The sequence below is a fragment of the Salvia hispanica genome, chromosome 5 (assembly GCF_029641045.1).
Source record: "Salvia hispanica isolate PSC_SH4W2 chromosome 5, Shi_PSC_v1, whole genome shotgun sequence".
Classification (NCBI taxonomy): domain Eukaryota; kingdom Viridiplantae; phylum Streptophyta; class Magnoliopsida; order Lamiales; family Lamiaceae; genus Salvia; species Salvia hispanica.
In genome coordinates this window covers 35,085,801-35,102,968 of record NC_142696.1, presented here as the reverse complement: position 1 = coordinate 35,102,968, position 17,168 = coordinate 35,085,801, and the positions used below count along the sequence as shown (strand labels likewise).

General features: G+C 38.8%; 3 protein-coding genes across 3 annotated transcripts; 1 reads left to right on the top strand and 2 right to left on the bottom strand.

Annotated features, from left to right (window-relative positions):
- Nucleotides 1–633: 633 nt before the first annotated feature.
- On the bottom strand, nt 634–3,730 carry EMB2217 (Pentatricopeptide repeat (PPR) superfamily protein). Its single transcript, XM_048088501.2, has 2 exons — nt 3,566–3,730; nt 634–3,220 (listed from the first exon to the last, which is right to left on the bottom strand). The coding sequence occupies exon 2, from the start codon at nt 3,159–3,161 to the stop codon at nt 750–752; it is 2,412 nt and encodes an 803-aa protein (XP_047944458.1). The 5' UTR covers nt 3,162–3,220; nt 3,566–3,730; the 3' UTR covers nt 634–749.
- Nucleotides 3,731–7,123: 3,393 nt separating this feature from the next.
- Nucleotides 7,124–9,591, top strand: LOC125198974 (uncharacterized protein At2g24330-like). The gene is made up of 6 exons (XM_048097181.2): nt 7,124–7,218; nt 7,508–7,774; nt 7,907–8,051; nt 8,408–8,517; nt 8,674–9,103; nt 9,183–9,591. Exons 2-6 carry the CDS (start codon nt 7,511–7,513, stop codon nt 9,398–9,400), a joined length of 1,167 nt encoding a protein of 388 aa, XP_047953138.1. The 5' UTR covers nt 7,124–7,218; nt 7,508–7,510; the 3' UTR covers nt 9,401–9,591.
- Nucleotides 9,592–13,325: 3,734 nt separating this feature from the next.
- LOC148926718 (uncharacterized) lies at nt 13,326–14,526 on the bottom strand. Its single transcript, XM_089059226.1, has 2 exons — nt 13,804–14,526; nt 13,326–13,617 (listed from the first exon to the last, which is right to left on the bottom strand). The coding sequence occupies exon 1, from the start codon at nt 14,515–14,517 to the stop codon at nt 13,810–13,812; it is 708 nt and encodes a 235-aa protein (XP_088915352.1). The 5' UTR covers nt 14,518–14,526; the 3' UTR covers nt 13,326–13,617; nt 13,804–13,809.
- Nucleotides 14,527–17,168: the final 2,642 nt, after the last annotated feature.

Below are 17,168 nucleotides of genomic sequence, written 5' to 3'. Positions count from 1 at the left end.
TGGAACCAAGCAACCTAATAAGGCCCTTTACAAACTTAAAACTACTTAAGCACAGAAAAAGGATTACTGTTCACACATTACAATTGCATAAGCACATAACTCTTCATTGATATTAAGATATGGAGAATTTTTTAGAGGCCCACCTCTTCAGCTGGTGCTAGTGCGACACGCCTGGCCCTTACCCGTGACATGCTCTGTCTAAGTAATTTACCAGAAAACAAAGTGGAGGAAAGGAACAACTTTTTTTACTTGAAGTCACCCCCGACGCATTGCAACCATTCAACCCAGCACAAGAATGTTTTAATAAAGCACTCACTAGATGGACATGAACAGAACTTAACAAGCGACTTGTGGTTTGAAGAGGCAGGTTGTCTTGAAGTTTAGTATATTTTGGCTTTAGCCAAGGACTTTGTTTGTTCTGTCATTTATGTTTTTATGCAGTAAGTCTGGCCATTTATTTATACAGTAGTATAAGTGAGTTTTTTATGTGCGTCTACTGTGTTTATATCCAGTCCTTTTGTTAAGCAGGTGGTAGGCAGGAGACGTCCGTTTATAACAGCAGTCAGCATATAATATCACTGATGATATGAGGTATCATAATCACAAGAATTACTAAAACATAACACCTTGATATGGCATGTACCATAAATCATGGCATATTACTAAAAATATTTCTGATACATCATGATCCGAAATAAATATGATGTGCAAATACATATTTATGGATTTGATAAAAATTATCAAAATTCTCATGTGTTCATTCCCAATCCCCTTCCAGCAACAGGGGGCTTAGGAGGAGACAACGATCTGATTTCAGGTGCAGAGCTAGGGAAGATGGTGTTGAGCTTATGCATCAAGATGTCAGATCTTGATGGAATCTCATTCAAGAGAAATTGCTGCACAATTGGTTTCTTAAACCACTCAAGAATTGAATCACCGGGGGCCCTCAACACCACCTTGCTAACCTCGAATGGAGATTCGAGGGAACCCAGCATCTGCGCTATCACTATTCTCATAGTTGGTCCCGTAACCAGTTTAACCCGTCGTGGGACAACACCATAGTACAACATCCGTTTCCTGAACCTGTGGAGCGTGTGCACGACTGCTATAAGAGCTGCCCCGACAGAGAGATTCCTCACGTCCAGGGACCAAGCAATGTGTTGATCAAACACAATCGCTTTAGGGAAAAGCTTCTTCTCATATGCAACTTTCCAGACACAACGAGCACGATTTATCTGCCCCATCAGGACGAGGTAGTTGAGGAGCACGTTGACAAAGTACCGGGCAGCTCCTTCCTCCAATTCATAATCAATGCCTTGGAAAAACTCTCTCACGAATGATAAAACTGGTTGTTTCCTCTGTTCTGTCCCAGTGAAGAGCCCGCAAAGAAAAGCATGAGCCTTATGATCTGTAGCACTCAAGATCGACATCAGATGCCTCTCGTTGTGCTCCTCCTGGCATCTAACAAGATGAGCTAGAATCGAGGTGTAAAGAATGAGATCAACCTTAGCAGCAGCGTTTACATATGTTTCAAGTAGAGGCTTGGCAGATTCATACAACCCATTCTTCATGCACGACTCAAATAGCTGCCTAATGATGAAGTTGTTTGTTCGAATCCCTGATGAGCCCATAAAGCGCAGCCACCTCAAAGAAAGATCAACAGAGCCATCTTTTATGAAAACCAGGAGAACATCACTAGCATTCACTTCAACTGAATACCCCATTGCCTTCATCTCAAGCAAGACTTTTGCAGCCACATCCACAAGCTTCTTTTTCGCTAGTAAAGTCAGAAGACCCGTGTAAGTGCTCAGACCCGGCCTCAAGCCCGCATTAGCCATGGAGTTGTACAATTTCATTGCAGCGTCTACTTGTCCAGAAGCAGCATGCATCTCCAATAGAGAGGAGTAGGTTGATGGCGTGGGTAAAAATCCAGCCTTTTCCATGTCTGAGAAAATTGACATTGCAATTTCAAGCTTCCCTGATTTAGCATGAGCCTCAACAATCATAGTGTACAAACCATAGTTAGGCCTAAGCCCCGACCTTTTCATCTCATCCCATAGCTTCAAAGCTGTCTCAAGCTTCCCAGCCTTAACAAACGACTCAATTAAAGAAACAAACATAGCTCCAGATGGCCTCAGCCCAAAACCTTGCAATTCCATGTACACCTTCATTGCTGTATCCAACCTCCCTGCCTTCCCCATTGTATCGATCAAACAAACAAATATGCCAGAAGTTGGCCGGTAATTCTTCGCTTTCATTTCCTGGAAGAGGTTGAAAGCAGCATCGAGACGGCCAGACTTTGCAAGACTGGGTATCATCAAATCATAAGTCGAAGCATCCAACACGCATCCGTCCTTCTCCATGTTTGCATAGATCTCAAACGCCTTGTAAGGTAGCCCTTTAGTCAGAAACAGGGTTATAAGTGTATTATATGTCTGAGTATCAAGTTTACAATCCAGCTCCTGAACTTTCTTGAAGCAACAGAAAGTAATCTCCAATTTCTCCGACTTTGCTAGATATTGAAGAACCCTATTATATGCACCAAACGAGGAAACCTCATTCGCACCCAAATTGCTAACCATCTCCTCAAAAACAGACTGAATACCCTCGAAATCCCTACTCAAATTCAACTTATCAAACAGCATAACATAGCATTCATCACTAGGCGAATACCACGGCTGCCTCTTCCCCCAACGGAACAAACTCAACACGGCATCACTATCCTCAATTATCTTCAATGCCTGAGTGAAATGAATCATGTTTGGCAAAAATGGCAGCTTATCTAATTGAGCCTCCATCTCAGGCCCCCATCTCCACCTCTTCACCACCTCAACTATCTTCGCCACAGCCGCAACGTTCATGATCGGCTTCCTCACCCCTCCAGCCATCACATGATCATCAATCCTTGGTTCCACAGACCTAATCCCCTTACCAGAGTAAATAACGCTGCCTGATTCATCTAAGTAATCAATTTCCTCAGTCCAAACATTTGAATCTTCCCTACTATTCCTCCCAGAACAATACTCTCTAACTAGACTACGATCAGAAAATGCAGCAATTCTACACAAATATGACTCCGGCAACCTTTTTTTGGTATTTAGGGAGAGAAAATGCCTTGACTGTCTCAAATTAGAAACAATATTTATCCAATTCAACTTCATTTCGAAGAAGAACAATAGATTGTTATGGAGAAGTACCTCGTAGCCAGCTGAATCCTTGCCTACAAAAGTGTGCAAACATCATCAAATATCTGCAGATCACTAACTTTTTCTAAAGAAGAAATATCCGCAGATGACTTTGCTACTCTCAGCCAAGTAATTTTGTACATTTCTTTTAGATAATTTTTAATTGGAGAAGTCCCAATATCGAAAATTTTATTGTCATGAGACAAGTTTGAGCATCACACAATCCAACCCCAATTCAAACTCATAATATTTCCCAAATTACAATTCAAGAAAAGAATTCTACTCACCATACAAGTTTGAGCATCACATAAAGCCAATTACTATAAAATTCTCCTAGTTTAATCTTTCAATTTAGTGTTAGATATATAAAAAATGCTTACCAATTTTTGGCGATGGGTGTGAAGCTTCAAGCTTTAAAATATTTCATTAGTGGAGGATGGAGGGCTGAATAGGGGAAGAGAAATAGACGGGATGGTGGTGGAGAAGTCCGGCGCGGAGAGCAATTTGTTGTGGTTTCAGGGCGGGGGAGGCTTTTCTCTTCTCTGTTTTTATCTAGGTTTTATTTTCATAATTATTTGGTGTACTGCTTATTAAAAAGGGTAAACTGCCTCTAAGATCGTCAACTTTCCCCAAAGGCTGGTATTTCCCGTGAACTTTAAAAGTTGCACGAAAAATCGCCAACTTTGCTCCCGTGTGCGAATTTCCCGAGTCGGGTATTCCGGCTATGTAGAGTGGTGACGTGTTTAATTGTCTGACGTGGATGATGATGTGGACACTGATGTGTGCAATGACTTGGAATTTAAATTTAAATTCATATTTTTAAAAGCAAAATCCCCAAATTTGTTAAGTGTGGCTCTAACCCTAACATATTATCTTACGGTTTCTTCTCCACAGTGCGGCGACAACGATCTCTTCCCCGACAACGATCTCTGAGATTTTGTCGATTTCCGGCACGGTGCTGCCGCCGCCTGCGCCGCCGGGGGCGGGGGGTTTGTCGATTTTACTACAAGATCTCTGAGATTCTGTCGATTTCCGGCACGGTGCTGCCGCCGAGGGCGGGGGGTTTGTCGATTCTTCTCTCCGGCGGGCAGGGGCAGGTGGTCGGGGGGATCTTGGTGGCGCCGCTCGTGGCGTCGGGGCCGGTGGTGCTGATGGCGGCGTCGTTTGCGAATGCGGTGTTCGAGCGCCTTCCGCTGGAGGAAGAGGCGCGGCGGCGCCGAGCGCGCCTCAGTTGTCTGGGGTCACTGGCGGCGGCGGTGGGGATGTGTCTTTTTTGAATTCCGGCGGGGGAGGGGGGAATAATGCGGCGGGGAATTATCCGTTTTCGGCGGATCTTTTCGGGTGGGGCGGATCTTTTTTTCTTCCATAAATATATTGAGTTTTTTTAATAATTCGAAATAATATGAGCTTTTTTAAATTTTTTTTTAAACACAAAACGACGTCGTTTTTTGTTCCGGCTGCCACATAAGATAAGTTAATACCGGAAAATTTCAGGGTCGGGTCACTCAGGAAATTTGCACAACCCGGCATCGTTGGCGATTTTTCGTGCAACTTTTAAAGTTCACGGGAAATACCAGCCTTTGGAAAAAGTTGACGATTTTAGAGGCAGTTTACCCTATTAAAAATAAAAGAGTAAAGGCCAAAATTGGTCCTGAACATATGGTCATTTTACGTTTTTGGTCCTAAACATTTTCTTTTGATTTTTTTGGTCCTGAACATATGAAAATTTGATCATTTTGGTCCTCCGTCAACATTTCCATTAAAAATTAACGGTCAACAGGTTTAATCCTGATTTTGACCAAATTAGACTTTTTAATTCTAATTTTTTACTCCCTAATTAATTCCCTAATTATTTTAATAATTATTTATTTAAAATCAAATTTAAATAATATAAAAAATAAAATGAAAAATTGTAATTCCTCTTCTCCTAAGCCCCAATCTCCATCTCCGTACAATCCAACTCCATCACCATCGCCAACAACACCTACCCCGCCTTCAACAGCTCCGCCTACGCCCCAATCTCCATCTCTGAAACTGCACAGCATATTTCAATTCTTGAAAAAAAAGAAAGTTGGGGACTAAGGGGTGGGGGAAGAGAGGGAGCTCCACCACGTCATCGGATTTGGAGGCGGAGCACGAGAGGGAGTGGCGGCGGAGGCGGCGATGCGGCGGGGAGAGGAAGTTGGGGGCGGGACGGAGGTGGGGTTTAGGGGAGATTAAGGAGGTGGATGGCGATGAAGATTGAGGAGAATGCAGCAGCGCCGTTTGATTGAGGGGGAATTGATTGGGGAATTATTGATTGGCATGTGGGGATGGAGTTGTGGAGGAGAGTGAGAGTGGAAAATCTGCATTTGATTAAGGTGGATGAGGGAGATGGCGGAGGCGGAGCTGTTGAAGGCGACGAAGATGGAGATTGGGGCGCAGGAGAAGAGGAAATACAATTTTTCATTTTATTTTTCATATTATTTAAATTTGATTTTAAATAAATAGTTACTCAAATAAGAGAGAATTCAGAAAAAGGGATTAATTTCGCTGACCTTTCGAAATGAGAGATTAATTTCGCTGACCTTTCGAAATATGGGTCCGAGGCATGCCAATTTTTCGGAATAAGGAATTTTTGATTTTTTATACATTTTCTCTTCTTTTTAATGATTATTTTGTTCCTAACATTTATTAAATGACCAAATTACCCTCCATAAATTTTAACACAATTTATAAAAAAATCATCCAACACCCCCACCCCCACCTCCAAACTGCACGCCCAGCTTCCACAATCCTCCATGGCAGCGTCTCTGTGTGGGACCAAAATACATAGATATACAAACTTTTGAGAGCTCAAATCGACAAAGCTTCCGCCTTTGAGAGCTCCAATTTGAGCGCAGATTCCTCCCAGCCTCTCGGAGAATCAGTAAGATCAACAGCGGCAGAGGTACAAGTCCAAATCCGAGAAATGGGCTTTAATCAAGAATTTCAAGGGAATTGTGTCCAATTCTTGATCTACACGATAGAGCTGTTTCCGACGACGGTGAGGAACTCGGCGGTGTCAATGGTGAGGCAGGCGCTGGTGTTGGGGGGAGCGCTGAGCCCGCTGCTGGTGGCGGCGGGGAGGGAAAACGCATTTTTGTCTTACGGCGTGTTTGGGGTGGCGATTGCGGTGTGTGCGATGTTTGTGGTGTGCTTGCGGGAGACGAGGGGGAGGGCGCTGTGTGACAGCACGAAGGAGGAGGAGCGCCAGTATGACGCCGCTAATGGTGACGGAGTGTATTGTATTTGAATCATTTATTGCGTATTGATTTTCTGGTTTATTTTTTTTATTTTACTATTGTGATGAAATATTATTATTATTTGACAAGTGAATGTCAACTAATAAATGTTATTATTATGGAGGGTAATTTGGTCATTTAATAAATGTTAGGAACGAAATAATCATTAAAAAGAAGAGAAAATGCATAAAAAATTGAAAATCCCTTATTCTGAAAAATTCGCACGCCTCAGACTCATATTTCGAAAGGTCAGCGAAATTAATCCCTCATTTCGAAAGGTCAGCGAAATTAATCCCTTTTTCCGAATTCTCTCCTAAAATAATTGAGGAGTAAAAAATTAAAATTAAAAGTCTAATTTGGTCAAAATCAGGATTAAACCCGTTGACCATTAGTTTTTAACGGAAATATTGTCGGGGGACCAAAATGATCAAATTTTCATATGTTCAGGACCCAAAAATCCAAAAGATAATGTTTAGGACCAAAAACGTAAAATGATCATATGTTCAAGACCAATTTTGGCCTTTACTCAAAATAAAATATCCACTTATAAATAAATAATTAATCAAAGTGTAACGATGGATAGTTAATTTATTTGGAATTGGAAAATTGTAGTATAATAAATAAAAAAAAAAGCTCATTTTCTTCTTCATCATTGTTACCAATCTTCTCCATTGCCATTTCTCACCATATTTGGATTGGATAAAGGAATTTCGTCAGAATTATCTGCATCGCATCTCTCATTCGCGCAGCACATTTTCATCCGATCAAAGGTATATATATATGTATAATATACAATCACATACTAGTTCTGTAAATGAGATGTTTTTTTTCATGTTGTGCAATAAAAAGCTGATTTTGAATCTACTTTTTTTACGTTTGTTTTGATTTTGATTTTGATTTTCATTATTTGTTTGTTTTCGGATTTTGTTATTGCCATCTCCCTTTTTGTGATGACAAAACATCCAATCAACTAATGACATAGTACTAGTATTTGACCATAGCTACATACAATTTCGTTGGTGATTTGGAATGTGTGAAAATGTGGCATGTAATATGCAGAAGATGGCTGAAGACTCCAAGCATGATCAAGGGGAGCCTCTGACATCCACAGACACTGAGATTAAGAAGATTAAGAAGATCAAGAAACACAAAGGAGTCCTGTCTAGATTATGGGCATCAGTTTTTGGCTTAGGCAGTAACGACTTCGAAAAGAGATTGCGACATATATCCAAGGAAGAGGCTGCTGTTCTTTCCAGAATCGCAAGGCGCTGTCAAACTTCTCGGAGAACCACTAGGCAATTTATTATACTCTCTGTTATTTTAGAGGTAATTAGCCATATCATTTCATATCACAATTACCTAATTAATATCAGTAGTTACATCAAATGAAAGGGGTGGTGCTATTCTCTGCCTCTTGCTCCACACAATCGGTTTTTATCTCCTTCCTTTTTTTTCCAGGCAATTGCAGTAGTTTACGCAATGTTGACCACGCGATCGTTAAACTTGAATTGGCATATAAGGGCATTGCGTGTCTTACCTATGTTTCTGCTGCCAGTAGTATTTTTCGTTACCTACTCAGCGTTTAGAAGCTACACAAAACTGCGTAAGTGTTTTTGAGTCCTCTTTGTAATGGCTTTACCGCAAGGTTATAGTGACTATCAGAATATGAAACTTGTTAACAAAACACCATACTTGCAATGTGTGGCATGATAGACTAAGGGGGTGTTCGGTTTGCAACATAACTTGTACATGAAAGAAGCTTATAAAATGCGTTTGTGAAGCTTCTCTTGTCAAAGTTTAAATCTTTTGATGCTTATGTATGTTGAAACTTCTAAGAAGATTAATCGAATATTAAGGTTCTCTTTTAAGGGACATTGGTTAGCTAATCAATGATGATCATTTTATCTTTATTTTGGTGCCTAAATATTCATTGTTTTGTATTGTAAATCATATTTATAGGTGACGCCAAGGACCACAAAACTTTGGAAAACCTCCAGGCCGAGAGACAGGCGAAAATCAACGAACTGAAAGAAAAAACAAATTACTACACAACTCAACAGCTTATACAGGTAAGGACTGAAAGCTAGCTAGCTAGCTTTGTTGTTTAAATTGAAAATCATGTGATGTAGTATTATTTTTATCTAAGTATATTGTATCACTCCAAAGTTCAATGGAGGTTCTCCTGATTGTCGACGAGATATTCTTACATGGAGTCTTCAGTGCAGAGGTATGATCCTGATCCAGCAGCCAAAGCAGCGGCCGCCACTGTACTGGCGTCCAAGTTGGGTGCAGAGACTGGCCTGAAAGTATATCTGGGAGATGATTCTAACCACCCCATCGCCACTGCCGGAAATAGCAATGAAGTGGAAGTTGCAGCATCTATCGGACTACGTAACAGAAAGCAGCCCCTCTCACAAACCTACAGCATGGAAAGTGGATTCACCGATCATTCTGAAGAAGCTATGCTCACCCTGTCCAGAGTCGAGGGTGTGCGCATGTCTCAGCCACACGCGATGGTTGTTGAGCATCATCCTCAATCAGGCCTGCACTCACAAGATCATGGAGGCTGGATTGCTCGAGTTGCTGCATTGCTCGTGGGAGAGGATCCTACACAGTCCTATGCTCTTATATGTGGAAACTGCCATATGCACAACGGTGAATAGAATCTCTGCATCTATCAAAATAAACTGAATTCATGAGGTGAATAAGCTATATATTGTTGTGATGATTGTAGGGCTGGCGAGGAAAGAGGAGTTCCCATACATCACTTACTACTGCCCCCATTGCAATGCCTTGAATAGGCAAAAGCAGACCGATGATCGTCTCTCTGGTACCATGTCCCCCCCTCTAACCTCCAACGCATCTGTGGTCTCAGAAGCTGATGGAGGTTCAACGGCGGATAAGGCCTCACCGAGCAGTAGTCCAACCGCTGCAGAAATTTTCGAAAGTTGAAGGTATCCATTTCATGGTTTGTGTTGTTTGTTTGTGTATCACCTTACTATCTTATTTCTTCTCCTTTATTCTGCCCACTTCTTGAAATCTACATTTTGTTTTTCTTTTACATTATGTTTGCAAATTGCAAAATAAAGAGTTTTTGCTAAGTTTGTTTGTGTGATGTTCAGTCATCATAGACCTGACATGAAAATCAGGCCATTTTGGTATATGTTTAAGGAGTTCTATTGAAATGCTATAAACTGAAAAAGATTAGTGTTTAGGAGCAAAATAGATGTGTTGATTATTTAATCCTCAAATAAACTTATTTTTATTGGTTTGTTAAATAAGTATCTTCTCACCTCAACCTCCTCCATTCCAATATCCAAAGCATGTAATACTATTACAAAACAATTGACTTCCCACTTCTGTTTTCAAGATCAGTTCTATTAGTACCTTATATTTTTGTAGCTCTAATTTTTTGTTAGTTAACTTCTTTCAACTTTAAAAGTTCCACCTGTCTCCTATTTCAAACTTAATTGTCAAAGTCCACGAGCTAAGAGATTAAATGTCCTAGTATTTCTTCAAATTTCAAACTTCTAAAATGGAAACTGGACGAAAAAAATAAATGTAACATTTATCGTCCGGGTAATTCATAGTATGGACAGTAGATTTTTAGATCAAATTATCACATAATAGTACTGTTGATAATCAGACCTGGATATATGTTTTATACTTGTATGTCCCGATGATCACTCAGGCGAGGCCTATGACGACAATGCAGCTACTCAGAACGATTTGTGAAGAAGACTAGCATCACACAACAACACAACAAAATAGTCTCAAAATAATATTAGAATTTTGGATATGCATTTTGGTGGCACTCTTTCTAATAATTTTCATGAAGCATAAAGATGCCATGACAAGACATGCCTAAGGTTCGGGAACCGCCGCATCTGGTTTCGGAAAATCTCGAACCGGAACAAAATCTTGATTGTATTTTGCGGTTACGGTTCCGGTTCGAAAATCGCCAGTTCCGGTTTCGGTTTCGGTTTCGAATAGGTGGTTTTCTGGAAGTTTTTCGCGGCGATTCGGTTTCAAGGTTTTTCGCCAGTTCCGGGCAGTTCTGGTTTCCGACGAATTTTTGCGGTTACGTCACGGTGTTAGTTCCAGAATTTTGGATTCTGAACTGGCCCATGGTTCTAAAAGTGGCGGTTTCGGTTCCATCTAAATCTTCAGAACCGCTAGTTACGATTACGCAATTAACTGCCTGAACCGTAAGCCCTGGACATCTCTAGCCATGACCATAGCCTGAATCAAAAGCCCAATATTTAAAAATAAAAGCTGAAAATCGTGTAAGTGAACAAAATGAACTTCAACTCTTTAGGATAAGAACACCAAAGAAGGGCAGCCTATGAGACGAGCAAGAAAATACATCACAATCTGATGTCTTTCTCTTTAAGGGAAATAATTGTGTGAGAAATAATTAGAGCATCCACGATAGGGGCGGCGCGGCGGCCGCCCCGATCGCGGCTAAGCCGCGGCTGGTTACTATGGCGGAAGCGGGCGGACGCGGACAGATTTTGTGGGGCGGAAGGGCTTTCGCCCCGAAAGCGGCGAGGACGAGCCGGAGGAGAGAGAAACGCGCCGGTCGCCGATTTGCTTTTTTTTTTTTTTAATTTTGAATTTTTAATTATTATTTTTGCTTATTTTAAAATATAAATTCTAATTGAAATAAAATATACAAAGAATAAAAATAAAGTGAAATGTGGCTAATAAAAGTGTCCACTATTGCTGCGGAAACTTTTTTTTGTGGCCGTTGACAAATAAAAAGTGGCTATAAACAAAAAACGTAAAAGTGTCCGGCCAAAGTGTCTACTCTATTGTGGATGCTCTTAAGACCACCTACCAAAGAAATAATCATAATTATTGAAAAAACATCAGAAGCACTACGTGTCTAGTGGTCTTAGACCAAATATGTCGTTTCTTCTTACTCTTTTATGGTTACAACACTTACAACTCAAGTGAAGCATGGTTTCTCTTTTTTTCACTGCATGTCTAATGGTCTTAGACCAAATATATCATACATATCAATCTTTGACTCACATAAAGCGATTAATTTCCTGTCTTCTCTTAATTAGAAAATAGCACTAGACGCAGCTAAGTTGTAAGAACCTTTCTTTCAGCACTGCATCAACGATCTTCTTTGCTAACTTTTCTGGATGAGTACATATGTATCTAAAAATTTATGGTATATATTATCAGTGGCGGAGCCACGCTGGGCCCAAGGGGGCCCTTGGGCCCCTCACCCATTTGGATTATTATTATATTTAATATATCTATACGATATATTCTAATTATCTTTCTAGCTCAGTCGGTTTCATTCTAAGTCTTTCAAACAAAAGATCCTGAGTTCGAATCCCTTCAGGCCCAGCTTCTTTGCTTTCATTTTTTGTAAAGCTTTTTATATTCCTCTTTAATGTTTAATACCCTATTATGCTATAATATTATTATAGAATATTTATATTTATTCTCTATCATTAAAAAATTTAAAATAATATATATATATATATATATATATATATATATATATATATATATATATATATATATCTAAGAATAAAAAGTTATTCCTTAACCTCAAAAAATATGAAATAACATACCGTATCATTATTTTCTTTCATTTTCTAATTTTAATCTATGAATTAAAAATATTATCATCCCCATATGTAAATACATACTCCTATAATACTAGCATCTTTAATTTTTATTTATAGGTTTTGTTGATTATCTCACAAAAAGTAATTCATGTAATGAATTTCACACATTAATATTTTCATAATTTAAGAAAATAATTCACATTGACTTAGTCTTCAAATATATTCATACTAGTTTTTATTGTCCATGTTTTAATTATTTTCACTATCTATTTGTTCCTCTTAATGATCCCTCTATTGTTTATGCGGCTATTCCTTATCGGCTCTGGAAAATTATCAATTAGAAATTTGGGCCCCCCATCGAAAAAATTCTGGCTCCGCCACTGTATATTACTAAATCAATGCAAATTCAAATAATCAATGTGCTTGTTTTAGTTTATAGTAATAGATTTAATCATGCTCCCATTATCAAAACGGATTCAATTAATAAAAAATAAATTTTTTAAAAAAATAAATAAATGATAGTAATTCATAAGCAAAGAAACGGATGTCTACAACAAGGTTAAAGAATAAAAGATGAGACAATGTTGTCATTTAACCAAATTATCTTGGTGCAATTTTAGAAACACTTTCTGTTTGATAAGAAATGTAGTATGATATATGAAGATATGCCCATCAATATACGAAATGTAGGCTTTGTGATTAGATATACACATAAAATTAAATTATCGTTGCTCGGCACACGATATTGAATCTAAGAAAGTATATTTGATAATACGCAAACCGACAAAAAAATTGTTCGTTCAGATGTGTCTTTCCTTCTTAAGAATTTATTATTTAGGATTTGTTGGATTAGTGGAATTGGGGTATACTACCAAAAATGGTAAAAAGTGAAATGAGATAAACTTTGGAGGACGGACGAAAATAGAAAAATGGGACTAACTTTGAGGGACGGAGGCAAGGAATTGTTGGATTAGTGAAGTAGTAATTTATTAAATTTACTAATTAAAAATATTCGAATTCCTACAATCTTGTGCTACAATTTCCATTGATGAATAGTTCCTCTTCTCTGCAACTTTTATTTTCACAATAATGTGCTAATTTTTCTTGTTAAAATACAGGCTTCACGATGGGCTCGCTGGGGCCAGTAAAATAACACGAACCAATTGCTAACACTAATATAGCTACCGAACATGTACACGAGTATCTATATATAACATTTTTTTTAGTTGATCTGTCATCTTTTTGTCTACATATTAACCATTTTTACGTAACCGTGTGATGAAAGGTTTCCCGCGAAACCTGCAGATTGGGCATATATATAGATGCATATTACTGCCATTCAAAATCAACTTATAAGATTGAAATCAAATTCAGCTTTATGTCGAAACTTTTGAGGTGAACCGATCGGGAAATATCGGAACATGCATAGTTGATGATGCATCACCATTGCTCCATTATGTAAAAGAATTTCACCCAATGAGAAGTAGGTGATTTATAAGACAGCAACAATAACTAAAAATTTATCTCATTCCCCTCACGTCGATTCCAGTTTCGACACATCCTGATCCACCTACAAATCTGCACAATCGAAAATGGCGTACACATCATTAGAGCCTAAAATCCCATCACTAATAAATAAAAATTTCGCATGGATCCTATTTTTATATATTAATTTTATAATAGAATGAGTTAGTTGAATGTGAAGTTTAATCGCCAAAAAGACATTGGCGGACAAACGAAAAAGATAAAAAATGAGACATTTACCTAAATTTAGAATAAACAATTGAAGCCTGGCGGCGGCGTCTTGCCGCAGTGGGCGAGGAACTCGACAGCGATAGGGATATAAACATTAAGGGTAAGAGCCTTAATCCTAAGCGTAGTGCAGAGACACATTGCGGCCTCGATCTCCATGAGCCCTCTTATCATGGGGCAGCACTTGTGTATGGCCGGGTCGCCCAACCCTATGTGGACCATCCCCCCGAAAAGGTCCACGCATGCCCCCATCTTCAATATGTCGATGGGGCATTTGTCTGGCGGGGGTGTGCAAGGCCAGGGTAAGGCTGGTGGGGGTGGGCTTGCTACCAGCCAGGGGAAGGGTGGGAAGGGGAACGGGAACGGGAATGGGAATGGGGGAAATATGGCCGGAGGGGGTGGGCTTGTTTCCGGCCAGGGGAATGGGGGTGGGGGTGGGCTTATGGCCGGGGAGCTGGGGGTCGGTGGTGGGCATGTGGCCGGTGGGGGCGGGATTATGGGGGTTGGTGGTGGGCTTGTGTCAGGCGGGGGTGGGCTTGTGGGGTCCGGGGGACTGGGGATTGGTGGTGGGCAGACATCTTTCTCTACGCACGCGGTCCCCACCACGGAATTTGTCTCGGGCACTTCGGGGAAGAGGGCGGGGGGTTGGGGTTCATGGGTGAGGGCGGTGGAGGAGACGGAGAGGAGGAAGAGGAGGAGGAGGGGAGTGATCTTGGAGGAAATCATAGTGTGAGAAGGTGATTGGAATGGATACGAAGAAATGAAATGAGAAGTGGAGGTTTTTAAGAGTGCATGTGTTTCTTGGTCTAAGCTTTGAGATGCAAGTGTTTAGGGTATAAGACTGGTCTTGATCATGAATGGGTCTTGAAGTCTACGTTATGTTTTATCGTCACCATAAATATTTAAAAAAAAATTATACTACTATAATCTTAATAAAATTAAAATATAAAAATAATATAGGTAAAATAGCAGACATTTGGTCCCATACATATTTCAAATGTATAGTTTGATATACAAATAATAAGATTAAATAATGATCACATAAAATAAGTATTTTATAGTAATAAATAAAATATAGTATCAAATATTTAACTAAAAAATAAAACAATACGATATCTAATAAAAATATAAATTCATAAAGTATGTTAATGGTTTGATTTGGTAATAAGAAGTACTATTATGAATTGATAAAATAAAAGTAAGAAATGTTAAGTAGAGGAAAAATGCATTCAATGAGGCTACTAACTTGAACCAATAGGCTACTAACTTGAATATAATCGTTATTGAAAACCCATATTTTCTCATTTTTTTCGAACTTATACACTCTCAAATGGGTAGAGAAAAAATTTATAGTAATTGATTCTCCATTTTATTGACATTTGATTTTCCAATTGTAACCCCACTCTCTCTCTTTCACATTTTGCTGACTTTTGTTTTACATGTTTAAAAGCTAGCTTCATAAAATAAGACGTACGATTTTTCAGATAAGGTCTCTCCTAATGAAACTACATGCTCTTCTACCCCCATTTGTACCAACAGTAGTTAATGATGATGACTCAAACTTGTAGGATAATTCATGATAAAATAATTCCTTTTTTTTTATATTAGTACTTAAATCTACGTTTTACATAACAAAGAAAAATGAAAGAGTTAATATTTAATTTTCTCTATTTAAATATTATGAGAAGCTAGACCAGTCAAATATGAAATGTAACTGCATGGAAAGTCTTGGTCTTCTCTATCTTTTTCCCTTATATAAACCTGACAAATCGAAACTCCAATAACCAATTCATCTTCCACCACCATTAACATGTGTGCCCTTTTTCATGATCCAAACTATGCCTTATTGATCCATCAATCTTCACCATACTACCGGCACCGTGGGGATGGTGAAGAATAGGGACGACTGATTGGATATTGGTAAGAGTCGGTTGATTGTTCAAAATAAAAGCACCAATTGGTACTCTTGAGAATAAGTTCAACAAGATTAAAGATACCTCTGCAGAAAGCAACGATGAGAAGAAAGTCATCAATCGTGCAGCGTAGACAAAGGTAGGCGAGAGAGATTTAGGTTTAGGGAAATGGTTTCTTGTTCCATTATGATCTCTTTAGGAGATTACATCACATGCCTTATTTAGGAATCAAGAGTCCCTGTTTGGTTCTACGATTACGACATGGGAAAAGAACTTATAACACGCTCAACCCCATTACATTGAAACATGAAAGTCAAAAGACTCAACTACCACTAACTAAATACACGAACAAACTCAGTCAGAAGCGACTCATTACACGGATACTTCTTGTCTCGCCCAACGGCATCTCCACCTTCCCTTGTTTGGGTTGAACGCGTAACACATTAATGATAAACATCAAATGCGATACAATCCGTCTATTCGTATTTATAAAACAACCATTCAACTATCAGCAAAATCACATAAGAGATTAAACATTCAACTAACAAATAAATAATAGTACAATATTTTTATTCATCGGCACCTAATCTATTAACACAAATTTATAATTAAAATAGAACATTTATGACAAGTACGATGAATTGCCATTCTTCTCTAACTTCAAGCGTCCTACTGACTTTATGAAGCATCTGCAACAAACAAAAATAAAATCAAAAGTTGTTAATTTTTTTTAATTAATGCTCCATTAATATAGTTCTTAAATCCAAATGAACTTACTCCCATGGTACATCTCTTTCTTGGAGCCATTCACCTTCCTTGTTTTGATACATGAGTTTGTACGTCTAATTTTCTTCACCTGCACCAATTTTCAACCACAACAATTTTAATGAGGGGAAGGATCCCTGCTGTCCACGGCAGGGGCTGTGCCATTTCCCACTGGCAAAATCAAATCAAAGAAAAAGAAATAAAACAAGTGTTGCTGCATTTTGTTCATAGAATGTTATGTTTTAAACACAGCCCCCTGCTGTTGTGCACAGCAGGGGATCCATTTCATTTTAATGAACACCCACAACAGTCCTCTTTTATTTTGCATTCATTTCAAATACAACATATAGTACTTTCTTTTGATACTATATGTTTGTATAATTAGGTGAATTAAATAAGTGCTAATTCGTAATTTTGATATTTTTCAAGTAGCAATGCATGCATGTCTGATTCAATATCAACAGTAAAATTAAAGAAGAATTTAGTAGGAAAAAATGGTTACTGTTTCCAAACAAGGCAATGAGGTTGTTAGCAAGCGTGCTATAGGAGCGATAGAAGCTTAAATCAATCTTCCTTGTAAACCCAACTCCTTCCATTTTCACTTTGACGTACAACGAATTCGCGGCCCTCCCGCATCCAACGTGTACATATTTTGTAACATCCCGAATTTCCGAATCCTAATTTTAGAGCCCTAAAATT